The sequence below is a fragment of the Pelodiscus sinensis genome, chromosome 27 (assembly GCF_052426305.1).
Source record: "Pelodiscus sinensis isolate ZL-2025 chromosome 27, ASM5242630v1, whole genome shotgun sequence".
Lineage (NCBI taxonomy): Eukaryota > Metazoa > Chordata > Testudines > Trionychidae > Pelodiscus > Pelodiscus sinensis.
The window spans coordinates 15,743,712-15,756,728 of NC_143078.1; the positions used below are offsets into that span (position 1 = coordinate 15,743,712).

The 13,017-nt window shown below is 61.1% G+C and overlaps 1 protein-coding gene across 4 annotated transcripts in view; it reads left to right on the forward strand.

The window, feature by feature from the left end:
• The window catches only part of CACNA1S (calcium voltage-gated channel subunit alpha1 S), an 89,291-nt gene that overhangs the window by 61,015 nt on the left and 15,259 nt on the right, over window positions 1-13,017 (forward strand). For all 4 annotated transcript variants that reach the window (XM_089773632.1, XM_075910480.2, XM_075910483.2 and 1 more), the window contains exons 30-36: window positions 1,329-1,457; window positions 1,988-2,053; window positions 2,310-2,401; window positions 3,883-4,042; window positions 5,018-5,145; window positions 6,812-6,908; window positions 7,956-8,058. In XM_089773632.1, the coding sequence (XP_089629758.1) occupies window positions 1,329-1,457; window positions 1,988-2,053; window positions 2,310-2,401; window positions 3,883-4,042; window positions 5,018-5,145; window positions 6,812-6,908; window positions 7,956-8,058 (775 nt within the window). The remainder of the gene's footprint in view (window positions 1-1,328; window positions 1,458-1,987; window positions 2,054-2,309; window positions 2,402-3,882; window positions 4,043-5,017; window positions 5,146-6,811; window positions 6,909-7,955; window positions 8,059-13,017) is intronic.

Sequence of the window (13,017 nt, forward strand, 5' to 3'; positions counted from 1 at the left end):
AGCTGGTTGCATCCAGCCGTTGTACAGACAGGAAAGAGGCCGTACCTGTGTGTGGTCCAGAGCCTGTGCTGGTCTCCCTAGCAGTTGGTGACGGACAAAAGTCAGGTCTCAGCTGCGGGAGTTAGAGACGTGTCGGCAGCCTTTGCTACAGGCTGGCAGGGGTGGAGGCTTGGTGAGGTGGAATGGTACGGGAAGGAAGTCTCAGTCAGCAGGAGATGCAGAGGAGAAGGCTCTCGCGCCAGCAGTCACGAAGGATGCTGAGGAAGCCGGCAGTGGACAAACGGAGAAAATGGCTCCACCGGTTCTGCTGGAACAAGGGGTGTTTTAAAGCAATTTGGGGCCAAAGTGGAGCTGGGGCCGGGATGGCGATGGGCTGAGTAGGAACCTTTGGTGCGAAGAGTTAGGGACACATCACTAAGCTGCCCTGATAAACCCACTCTCTCCTCTGCCGCGCCCCCTTCGTGAGTCAGCCCTGGGCTAGCAGGAGGGTGGCTGGGATTTCACTGACAGCCTGGAATGGAGATGGCCGTGCCGGCTTCCTGGCTCACTGACTCTGGCTCAGCCCACAGCCGGGGCCCTACCCTGGCTATACCAGAGAACGGACAGGCCTGCTGTGTCTGCAGAGAGCACCTGTCCCCCTCCTGCCGGACCTCTCTGGCCAAGAGCTTGTCTTCCTGTGCTGCATGTCCCCCTTGGAGGGGGCTCTGCTCCCCGCTTCCCCTCCAGATATGGAGGGACTAGGGGTAGCAAGGTCTCCCCAACCCTAACCCACCCTGTGCTTTTCCTCCCCTCCTCCGCACCACATGACCACCCTTGCTCCATGGCCATGGAAGCCCCCCGTGCAGAACGCCCCCCCAAACTGAATGTGCCCAGCCAGCTCAAACCCTTTTGCCCCCTGACATCCACCTGCTGTGGCCCAGTGCGCTGGGAACCCAGAGCGCAAGGTGAGGCAGGAGAGCCTGCAATCCATCATGTAACCTTGGCTGGTGCAGCTGAGGCTGGGGAGAAGCCTCTCTTCCGACATGCACTGACTGCACCCCCACTCCAGCATGCAGCCCCCCTGGGCCGGCCCGAGGCACTCAGCGAGCGGGTTGGTTGTAACACGTAAGACCCACGCGCTAGGATCGCCCTGTGGGGCTGCCGATCCGACCTCACCTGGGCTGTGGAGGTGAACAGGGGAGGGACCAGCACTCATTCTGCCCTGCGGTCACTCCTCCATGCCACAAGCAGCCCCAAAGCACTTGGCAGGTTCCCTGGGCCGGCTCCCGCCCTCCCCTGCCTGGGGCGTTGTTCCCACAGAGCGGCTAAGGGGCCTGCTTTGCCTGCAGGATTCCGCGGACAATTCCCGCGTCTCCATCACCTTCTTCCGACTTTTCCGGGTGATGAGGTTGGTGAAGCTGCTGAGCCGGGGGGAAGGAGTCAGGACCCTGCTCTGGACCTTCATCAAGTCCTTTCAGGTGTGTATGGACCAATGTGCGGCACCTGGCTTGGAACATGGGACCTTCAGCCCCAAAGCGCAGGCCTCCACTGCTCCAGAACCCCAGGAGCCAGGAGCAGCAGCAGGCGGTTAAACCTAGATATGGACCAGTCCCTCGCTGGCACACACGTTCCATGTGTGTTACGCGAGTGGCAAGAAGGGCTCCTCAGATCACCGGCTCCCTGGGGCAGTAGCTTCAGGACTGGCGGGGTGCTCAGGGTGCCGGTCATAGGGACCTGGCTGTGCAGGGACCACATGTCCCTTCTCCCTGGCCCACCTGGCGGCTGTCCCAGCCGCAGAGGCAGCGAGCTCCCTGCACGGGCGGGGAGTGAGTGACAGCGGCAGGATTGCTGGAGAACAGGCAGTGCTAGTGGCAGGCTCCCTCTCCTGCCTGCTCCCCACTGGCCCTGGGCTGGCAGCAGCGGGGTAAGTCCAGCCTAAAGCAGGCGTGATCAGCAGCTGGGAGACAGGTCAGGCCACGTGATGAGCCTGGGGCCTTTTGTCTCACAGGCCCTGCCCTACGTGGCGTTGCTCATCGTGATGCTCTTCTTCATCTACGCTGTGATCGGGATGCAGGTAAGGAGGGGGGGACAGCGCTGGGGCCTCCAGCTGGCGGGACGTGGGCAAGTCAGGGAGGAGGGACAGAGGATCAAACAGTCGCCTCCCAGGAGCGCCTGCCACGTGACAGATACAACCCTGCTGCCTTTCCGCCCCGGGCGGCCAGCGGGAGCAGTGGGGGAGGCCGGCGGGAGGGTGGGGGAAGCTGGAGGGGAGCGATGGGGGCTGGGGGCGCCTCTGCAGGGCCGCTGGGACCTGGCAATGTCATTCACAGATGTTTGGGAAAATCGCCATGGTGGATGGAACCCAAATCAACCGGAACAACAACTTCCAGACCTTCCCGCAAGCCGTGCTGCTGCTCTTCAGGTGAGTGTGAGCCCCACCCTTCCTCACCCCGCCCCGGGCCTGTGCAGTGTCCCTTTGCACTGGGTCCCCCTGGGGCACCTCGTGCATCCGGCCTGGAGCCATTGTAATGCACAGCCGGTGCTGGGGCCAGCTGCCTGACTTCTCAGAGGGGTGAAGACCTCCAGGCTACCCCCCACCTCCCACAGGTCATTAAAGGGTCCCTCATGTGCCATGAGGTTGCTCTGGGTCACAATGCACCAGTCCAGGGCGGGGCAATTCTCCATACACTGGAGCACCAGGGTAACGTGGCTCCGGGGTCTTGGCATCACCAGCACCCCCGAGCGGATCATGGAGCAGCACTGACCTGTCCTACAGGGCTAAGGACCAGAGCCCTGGGCATCTCACGCTGCCTCTGAAATCTCGGCACTGAAATGCCTTTGAGGAGCTGGGCCTCAGTCCCTCAGCTGGCAGCGCTCCCAGGCTCTTCCTAGCCGCCGCGGGCCTGGCGCAAAACAGGCACTGACCGGCAGGTTCTGGTGACAGCGGATTGCGGGGAAACGCTGTGGAGTCAGCTTGTGGCCGGCATGAATCCCACCCTGGCTCCTCCAAACCTGTCCAAGAAGACACACGAGCCCCGTGGAGCATGCCCAAGAGCCCCCGCCCCCCTGAATCATGGGCCACAGGGCAGCCCATGGTGCCACGTGCAAGGCCACCCTGGGCAGAGTGGGCTGGAAAAACCGAGTTTCCCATCAGCTGCTGCCGGGCTGAAACAGAAACATTTTGCGGGGCCGTGTTGATTCCAACAGCATTTCCCGTGGCAACGTGTCCCAGCGATTCAAACCCAAACTTTAAAACCATTTCAGCCCCCGCCAGCCCGGGTTGGGTTTCCACAGTTCATGTTCCTGCAGTGTGGAAATTAGCTGCTTCAGAACCAAAACACTCCGCAGTTTCCACTCCACGCTGCATTTCAAAAGGTGGATTTTTCATCTGGAATTGGTGTCACGGGAGATGTCAGACTTCTCCCGGGGACGGACGCGCCGGTTTCTTCCCCGCGCACGGAAGGGAGAGGACATGGGCTCTGGACTTTCTCGGTCAAACAGGCTCAAAAATGTTTTATAACCATCCACTCGTTAACCCCCCTCCCCCGAGCTATTCTTATCCCCATTTTACAGCTGGGGAAGTGACTTGTACTGTTGCGTGGTGAGCCAGTGGTGGGGCTGGAACTAGACTTCTCTCCCCTCCCAACCCCAAACCGGGAATCCTGACTCAGCACCCTGATTTAACTGCTGCATTGTACCCCCGCCCCCCAGCAGAGGTGGGGCTAGCACCCAGCAGTCCTGGCTCTTAGGTACCTGCCTACCCAGTTAGGCCTGGAATGCAATATTCTCAGCCCTGCTGTAACCACTAGCTGCTGCTCCCTTCCTGCCAATCTCATCCCACACGGCCTGGGCAGGGCAGTGGTGCCCCGCGGAGCCCAGCTGGCATCTTCCCTTCCTCCCTAGGTGTGCGACGGGCGAGGCCTGGCAGGAGATCCTGCTGGCCTGCAGCTATGGGAAGCAGTGTGACGCCAAGTCCGACTTCGCCCCCGGGGAGGAGTACACCTGCGGCACCGGCTTCGCCTACTTCTACTTCATCAGCTTCTACATGCTCTGCGCCTTCCTGGTACGTGCCCTGGCTCCGGCCCCGGCCCCTCGGCTGGCTGGGGGTAGCGCCCGGGCCCTGCATTGCCCTTGCCAGGAGAAGTGGGGCTGTAGGACAGTGCCAGCCAGCCCCGGGCGGCCCCTCAAGCAGTCTGCGCCACGGGGCTGAGAGCACAGCCACTTGCCAGGGGCTGGGGCTACTCCAGAAATTAATCAGCTGCCGTCCTCCCGCCTCCAGAGCCCCCTCCGTGGCACCCCAGAGCTCCAGAGAGCCCTGCTGGCAGCTCCTGGGGGCCACCCATGGCCATGCCGAGCCCCCCACCGTCACACAGGCGTGGCTGCGGGAACAGGCTGCCGTGTGGGTTGAGGACAAATATCCTGGGGCGGGTGAGGGGAGGGGCCGCCTGTGGTTGTCTCAGGCTTTCCCAGCGGGGTAGGAATGTTTCCAGGTCTGCTCCTGGCCTGACCGTAGCTGCAGACTCCACCGGCATCCGGACCTGGCCCTCACCCTGCCCACTCGCTGGGACCCCCCTCGCTTCAGAGTCTCCGCCGGCAGAGCGTGGCTCGTGGGCGGGGTTTGCGCTCCTGGGGGCGGGGCATGCGGGAACATCCCCCTTCCCCAGGCGGTAGCTCTGCTAGACAGGCGTGAAATGCTGCCCGCCACGTGTCAGCGTGCCCACGGAATCCCCCCCAGCCCACGCAGCTGGTCTCGTTCCTGCCCGAGGGCCGCGGGGAGCAGAGAGCGTCTGAGCCAGGTTTTGGGGATGAGCGCTAGCGGAAGAGACTTGTACTACGCCCTCAGTCTGTCAAGGAGACTGGCCCGTAGCCGCTTAGCGCATGGGAAGATAGCACAGGCGTGGGACCCTCCTGTAGTTTTATGCAGCCCTTCCCACGTGGGCACCCTCACTGGTGCATCGCGGGACGTGTGCTCAGCCGACTTCAGCGGAGCTGCGTGGCGCCCGCTGAGGTCCCTTCCGCTGCCCTCCTCTCTGGCTAGATCATCAACCTTTTTGTCGCCGTCATCATGGACAACTTCGACTACCTCACACGGGACTGGTCCATCTTGGGTCCGCACCATCTGGACGAATTCAAAAGAATCTGGGCAGAATACGACCCAGAAGCCAAGTGAGTGAGCTGTGGCTAGCCTGGGTCTGTGGGAGGCCAGCAGATTATTGCCTTAAAAGCTTGAGTGGATTTAGCTTGGAGGGAGGGGAAATTTGCTGGATTGAAAGCCCGTAGGACTGAAATCCCTTATTGATCCACAGCTGAGCCATCACACGAGTAGCGTCCATACCAAGGGCCGTAAGTCTCCATCACACGCACATTTTCCATCAGGCCTCTATGGCTTTCAAGATGGGCTGTAGTTCAAAAGGCATTATTTGGGGCAAGCTGTCTGGCTGCTGTTCTACAGGAGACTGGACCGGTTCTGTGCCCGCTACCCAGCATGCACAGGGTCACAGAGAGGCCAGTCTGTCGTTTATTCACTGCTTCAGGGAGGGAGCAGCCCAGCAAAACAGGGCCCGGCGTAGGGTTATGGGCAAGGGCGCCCCCATTCCATGCTCCCCCTTTGTTACAAAGTTATTCCCTGTCGGTATGTCTCCACTCGCAGCCTAATTCGAACTAGGGCTGCAAATGGAGGCATTCGGAATTGCAAATCAAGTCCGGGATTTAAATATCCTGCGCTTGATTTGCATCTTCCCAGCCGGGAGCTTTTTTTTTTTTTTTTTTTGGTGTGAAATTGACAAGCCCAGAATAACTACACGCGGCAGTGAAATGGGCGTTCGAGATAAAGCCCTATTCCGAAATCCCTGTTATTCCTCCTGCAATGAGGTGTACCAGGTATTTCGAAATAGGGCTTTATTTTGAACCCCCGTTGCCCTGCCGGGTGTAGACGCGGGCAGTTACTTCGGGCTTGTACATTTAAAAAAATGGCGACCGGCTGGAAAGATGCAAATCAAGCGTGGGATATTTAAATCCCGGGCTTGATTTGCAATTCCGAATGCCTCCATTTGCAGCCCTCGTTCGAATTAGGCTGCGAGTGGAGACATACCCTGTCTAGAGTATAGACCCTTCCAGCCTGGCACTCGGATGAGTTGGCTAACTCAGACATTCGCCTGGTTGCATTGCTGCCCCCGTTGCTCAGGTTGCTGGCTCCGATTTCCAGTTTTGCCCCCACACCCACAATATACCCGCCACGGAGTCTGTGTCCTACAGGGAGGCCAGGTGGGACGATCACAGTGGGCTCCTTTGGCCTGCGGAGATGCTAGTTCTAATAGCGGCCTGCCAAGATCTAGCCTGGGAAACCCCAGCTCATGGAACACCAGCCCCCAAACTGCCCCCAGCTGGATTCTAGGCTTGTCCCCTGAAGCGTCCAGTCCTCAGTGACGGTCCTCGGCACAGCAGGGAAGCGCTGGAGATGGGGAAACTGCAGTGCGGGCAGGCCGTGAGCCCGGATTATTCAAGGCTTTGGGCATTGCTACACTGCCTGGTGCAGCGCCTAAGTGATTTAGGACCCCAGGCTCATTTTCAAGAGCGATTTAGGCACCGAGGAGCCGAAAGCCCCATTGCTAGCACTGGAGCCCGTTGGAAAAGGAGCCATTGGCTTTGATCTCAGGTGATGCATCGCTCAGTGTAACGACGTCTGATACCTTTACAATCTGGATCTCAGGGACTTCCCCGAGGACACATGGGGAGGCAGTGGGTGAGCCAGAGCTCCTGCCCTCCGGCTCAGGTTTGCAGCCCCACTGCTGGAGCAGAGGGGTGAGGCGCAGCTGTCTCTTGACTCCTGCAGGGGGAGAATCAAACACCTGGATGTGGTTACCCTGCTGAGACGCATCCAACCTCCCCTGGGCTTCGGGAAGTTCTGCCCACACCGCGTGGCCTGTAAGGTAACTTTGCAAGGGGCGGTTCTGTTGGAGGGCTCACCGGCCATGCCCCCCCCCCACACACACTCCGCACAGCCTCCAGCCCCGGCTCCCACTGGCCGGTGACAGGCAGGGGCTAGGAGGAATCCAGGGTGGGTTTTGAGTCTCCGCGGGATCTGATGCCAGATGTTCAGTGGAGAAGGAGGCTTTGGCGGGTGCCCGAGTCCTGATCCCCCAGGGCAGTCAGTCCAATACGACGCAGAGCACACAGAGCGCAGCTAGAGATGGGGCCGCACTGCATGGCTCAGCTCCGGCGCCCCAGGGTTGGGGTCCAGGCCCTTTGCCAGCTCCGGGGGCTCACGCTGTGGCTGCGTGAAAGCGCGGTGGCGGGGTCTGAGCTCGCGGGGCCGGCTCGCCAAACGCCAGGGCTGCCGCAGGACAGGGAGGTGCTGCTGCTCGCAGGCATCCGGCACCGGCTCCTTCTCCACAGAGCCAGGGGATGTCTCTGGGGCAGGCCAGCAGTGCATTTCACAAAGCCCCCGGTCGGCACGCAAGGCAGCATCCCCATTTTACACCAGCCGTGGATTCTGGCCCCCCGGGTGAAATTGCATGTTCCCATGGGGCCAGGAGGTCTGATGCCAGAATCCTTTGGGTTGGACGGGCTCTCTGCTGGATCCTCTAGTCCACTCCGCTGCCTCATGGCTGGGGGACTTCACTGACCCCATCCCATCCCTGAGAGGACTTCATCCCAATCCGTCGCCTTCAACAGCTCCTCGGGTGAGGCCACATCTGCCGTGCGCAGCCTGCCGCCTAACCCAGCCCTCCTGCAGAGTTACGAGCTTCCACCTTGCGGCTCCTGGGCCGCCCTCGCCTTCCTGCTGAGCTGTGCGCTGTTGTCATGGACCCTGTCACGGGGCTGCTGGGCGCACAGGGACTGCGAGGTTCTCTCCAGCCCCGCTGTCCGTGCTCAGCCTCTCCCCTCGGCCTGGCCCTGTCACCGTGCATTGCCCGCGCGGGGGGTGGGAGGTGTCTCCCGGCTGGGGGTGACCATGCCTGGGGTCTGTCGTGCAGCGCCTGGTGGGCATGAACATGCCCCTGAACAGCGACGGCACCGTCACCTTCAACGCCACCCTCTTCGCGCTGGTGAGGACAGCCCTCAAGATCAAGACGGAAGGTGAGGGACGCGCTTGGTGACGCCCCGTCTAGAAAGGCTGCCCCCAGGCCGAGGGGCCCTCCCCAGCCCCAGCGTGGGATGTGAGTAGAATCAGACCTGGGGCATGTCATCGGAGGGCCACGGGCCAGCAAAGCAGCACGACCCGGCTTCAGTGGAGTGATGCCAGTTTACATCTGCTGGCATGGCTGGTTGGTGAAGGCAAGCCCCCAGCCCCACCTCCAGCCCCGCCCCTACTGCTGAGGCCCCGCCCCTTTCCCTGCAGAGGGAGGTGGGGCGGCATGCCGCACATGTGCTCCCACTTCCAACCACAGGGAAGCAAAGGGAGTGGGGGAACATACGCTTGCCCCAGCCCCCCAGCCCCAGAGGAGGGCGTGCCGCCTGGCCTGGCCTCTCCAGCACCAGGAGGTGGGCATTGGGGGCAGCAACACTCCGCCCCCAGGAGTGTGGGCGGGGCCAGGCTGATGGTTTGGGAAGGCAACCCTCCCCCTGCCTTACACATCAGCCCCCCATCTCTGCTGGGAGCCTAGCCCGTTGTAATTGAGCCTTGAGTGGGTGAGGGTTGTGTAGAGATCCTTTCAGCCAACCGTGCAGTGCCACCACCGCTCCGAGCAGTGTGCTGCGGGTTCCCCCCTCAGGTGCACAAGCGCCCGTGCACCGTCGCGTGGAGACGTTCGGTAGCAGGGCCCGTGCGTCCCAGGCACGCACCCCAGACTTCCTCGTGGCCCCTGCTGAGGGCATGCAGAGCAGCGCGGGCAAACTGCCTGCCCTTCCTTCCCAGCCACCCGGCGGCCTGAGCCTGGCTCACTTCAGCTTTGCTCTAGCGGAGCCTCGAGTTCTTTGTTTGAGGGTCGGTTTCCTTGGCTGTCTCGGTTATTTCCTCATTGTCCCTCTAGTTCCTGCGGGGAGGTTCTGCTTCATGGTCCCTCCCCCCTTCCTGAGGGGTTTGCCTTGGGGCTTGGCATCGGCCTGGTGTGCTGAGCTTCACCCCGCAGTGAGGGCCGTTCCCAGCGGATCCGCTGTCTGGGCGACCCCTACGAGTCCAGCCAGCTCCACGACCGGCTCAGCCTTCAAAAGCAGAGCTAAAACTCCTGGCAATTCCATTGAGGGGCCTCGTGATGGGGTGCTCCCTCCAACCAGCCTGGGGTCCTGGCCCAGGGGCCTCCTGTGCAGCCACCGCCAAGGGAGCACAGGGCCCCCTCGTCCGCCGTCCCCCCTGGCCTAGGACTTAGCACTCGTAACGCTCCGCAGCGAGTTGGGGCGCCCCTCCCACTGGCCTGCTTCGAAAGGCCCCCAGCGAATTCAGGCTGTGATGGCAAAGCGTGATCACGTGAGTGTCAGGGGAAGTCTAGACCACTAGGACTGGAAGGGACCTCGAGAGGTCAGCGAGTCCAGTCCCCTGCCCCCATGGCAGGACCAAGTACTGTCTAGACCATCCCTGATAGACATTTATCTAACCTACTCTTAAATCTCTCCAGAGATGGGGATTCCACAACCTCTACGGGCAATTTATCCCAGTGTTTCACCACCCTGACAGTTAGGAACTTTTTCCTAATGTCCAACCTAAACCTCCCTTGCTGCAGTTTAAGCCCATTGCTTCTTGTTCTATCCCTAGAGGCCAAGGTGAACAAGTTTTCTTCCTCCTCCTTGTGACACCCTTTTAGATACTGACAACCGCTGTCATGTCCCCCCTCCATCTTCTCTTTTCTACACTAAACAAGCCCAATTCCATCAGCCTTCCCTCACAGCTCATGTTCTCTAGACCTTTCATCATTCTCGTTGCTCTTCTCTGGACCCTCTCTGATTTCTCCACATCTTTCTTGACATGTGGTGCCCAGAACTGGACACAGTACTCCGGTTGAGACCTAACCAGCGCAGAGTAGAGCGGAAGAATGCCTCCTCGTGTCTTGCTCACAACGTTCCTGTTAACGCATCCCAGAATCCTGTTTGGAAGCCCAACCCTGGCATTGCTCATCTTCCCCTGGGCCCCCAGGAGCCGTTCCAGGCCTTCAGAGCCCCCACAGGGACATGGCTAAGACACAGCCGGCACCCCAGCTTCTTCCACCTCCGCTGCTGTTGCCGAGTGTCGAGCATCTTGGCTGCAGGATTTCCTAGGGGAGCCCCAAATACCATCAAAACCTTCCTGTGTCCATCTGAGCTCCGTAGCGAGTCCCCTCATGATCCTTCCCAGGCCCTGGAGGAGTCCGGGTTGCCCTCAGGGGCTCGGTGCCCAGGTGATCCCTGCTGGGCAGCCAGAGGCAGGAGAAAGGGGAAGGAGACACAGGCCCAGGCTGGAGCAGGAGTGAGGACAGCTTGTCAGGACCGCTAGGCCATGGGAGCGCTCCTGCTGGGAATGCCATGGAGCTGACTGGAGCCGGCTTTCCCTAGCAGCCTATGTCCCTGCCTTGGGACCAGTGGGGGCCTTGCCTGGGGATTGGCTGACCCCTGGACTCATCACACCTCCTGGCCCTGGGCTGACTCAGCAAACTGAGGCTCAGGGGTCCCTCACACACACCTGTATATAAATCCTCGTGCGTCCCCAGTGGCCCAGAGCGCCCGTCTTGTCCAGTGCCCGGGCCTCCGTGGACCTGCCAAGCTGCTAAGAACAAGCCAGCCTGCCAGAAGAGGCCCCCACGCCTCCTCCGCTGCCCAGTGTCAGTTTGGAGGTGCGGTCGAGAGCCCGGGGCAGCCTCCGCTCAGGAATCGTCAGTGGCAACCGCACAACCCATCTCTCCCCTTTCAGCCCGGTTTTGGGGGCTGTACAAGTGGGTTATTCACCCTTTCACCTCCCGCCTCCACGCCCCGCACAGTGACCCATCCCCAGCCGTTTGCTGAGACCGTTCTCAGCCAGCACCGAGCGCCAGGCGCTGGTCCACGTATTTCCGAGTCCCAGAAGAGAACGGGCGATGGAGCCTGGTATTGATCTCGGACTCCTAACCAGGAGTGCTGCCTCCCTTAGCTCTGCCATTAGGTGTCAGGGTTCAGTGCGTGGCCCTCCACCTCGGGGTGAGCAGGGGCGCCAACAGCCTCTGTGTGCCCTGGGCAAGGCGGGGGGCACTAGCTCTGTGCTCTAGGAAGGGGTGGGGCCTCTGGCAGAAGGGCCCGCCCCCGCGGTGCCTGGAGCGTGGCGCCCCTCCCCTGCAGCCCTCAGAGCCATGCGGAACACGGCACTCCGGGGGCGATTTAAAGGGCCAGAGGCGCCGGTTGCCACTGCTACCACAGGAGCAGCAGCCAGGAGCCCTGGGCTCTGTTGAATCGCTGGACCCCAGGGCAACTCTCCCTCCCCCCCCACTGGCGGGCCTGAGGGTGAGAACTTCCCGGTTCCAGTCACCCCCTCGCAAGCGGTCCCTTCCTTTCCCACTCAGCCAGGATGGATCCGGTGTCCCGCTCCCCCTCCGGCTACTCCTCTGCCCCGAGCGTTTGCTCCTGAGTCCTGCCAATAGACGCCCTGCCCTTTGCAGGCGGGGAATAATTGTTTTCCCTTCCTTGGCAGCTGGCCACTCAAGGGCTGGCTGCTCCTCAAAATCCCCTCTGCAGGCCAGCAGCCATCTGGAAGGCCCCCTCGGACTGCAGCTCGACAGCCAAACTTCACAGGTGCTTCTCCGAGACCCGCAACCTCCAGCGCCTGCCTCCGTGAATCTGTCTGCAGGGTGCTGACACCCCCCCGGCAACAGCAAGAAACTGCCTGCAACTGCTGGGTCATCTGGCAGCGTGTCCTTTCCTGACACCGCATGCGGGAGACGTCTTGCTGCTTCCTGGGCTGGCTCAGAAGGGTCCTTCCCCCGGCCAAACAGTCTGACAATCTGGCGTCTGTCTCTCGTTATCACACGCCAGACTCGCCCGGTGAAGGGGCTGTTCCAAGCCCCTGCCAGAGCGCCTGCCTGCCTCCTACCATCGCCAGGACTTCGGCTGCATCTCTCGTGACGCGCGGCTAATTGAACACGCTGTCCAAGGGAAATGGCTGTCTCTCCTGCACAGCCACCTCCTAGGTCTGGGAGCAGTGAGGAACATCTGGGTCCACTTCACTCCCTTGCTTTGGGGCCAATCCATCGGGGTCACGACAAAGAACGTAGCCTGCAGGTTCCATGGAAATTGCAGGGAGGGACAAGATCCCCTCACTTTGCACTGAAGCAATACGGCTACGGAAGTGGTGTCAAGCCAGCCACGTCCTCGTTCCAGCCTCTTACCTTCCAGGTGTGTAGAGCGCCATGGCCAAGGAGCGGAGCGGACGTGGCTCCCGCACTTGCAGTGGGAATTGGTCCCTCCGATCTCCAGGCAGATATTGCTGACCTGCGGGGCGGGGCCTGGACGTGGGCATCTGTGCCACCAAACGTGCAAACGGTTCTGTGTGAGACGAGGCCTGGGGCATCGGCTGCGAGGAGGCAGCTCTCAGCCCGTGTGCCCAGCCCGTGTGTCTCCCCTGACACCGCTGATTTCGAGGGCGTTGGGCAAGACCAAAGCGGGCAACACCAGAGTCCTTCTAGTTGCACCAGCTGGACTCCCCACCCAGCCTGTCCATCCTCTGACTCAGAGCTTGGCTCGTCAGCCGTCGTGGGAAGTTTCCCGTTCGACTGAGTTCCAGCAGGCCCTGTGGAACAGCAGGAAGATCCCTCCAGAAATACCTTCCTTCCAAACGGAGCCTGGTCCTAATTCCCTCCCCCCTGCCTTCGATGGTCTCTTGGATTTAGAGCAGGTTTTCCTATGAGTTCTGTCTGGGCTCGCTCATTAGCAACGCTAGCCTCCCCTTCCCCTGGGCATTTCAGGCTTTGCTCATCCCACAATGGCAAAATTCATCCAGGAATCGGTTAACCTTTTCCTGCAGAGCCTGTCTCATGCTGTCTCCCTTTGCAATGCTAACTCTGTGCGCTCTGGGGCACTGATCTACCAAAGTGGCCCCATTGGGGCAGGAAGCACTGATGGCTGATTCCTTGCCCCTTCCCTGTTTGCTGCAAGGATGAAGTA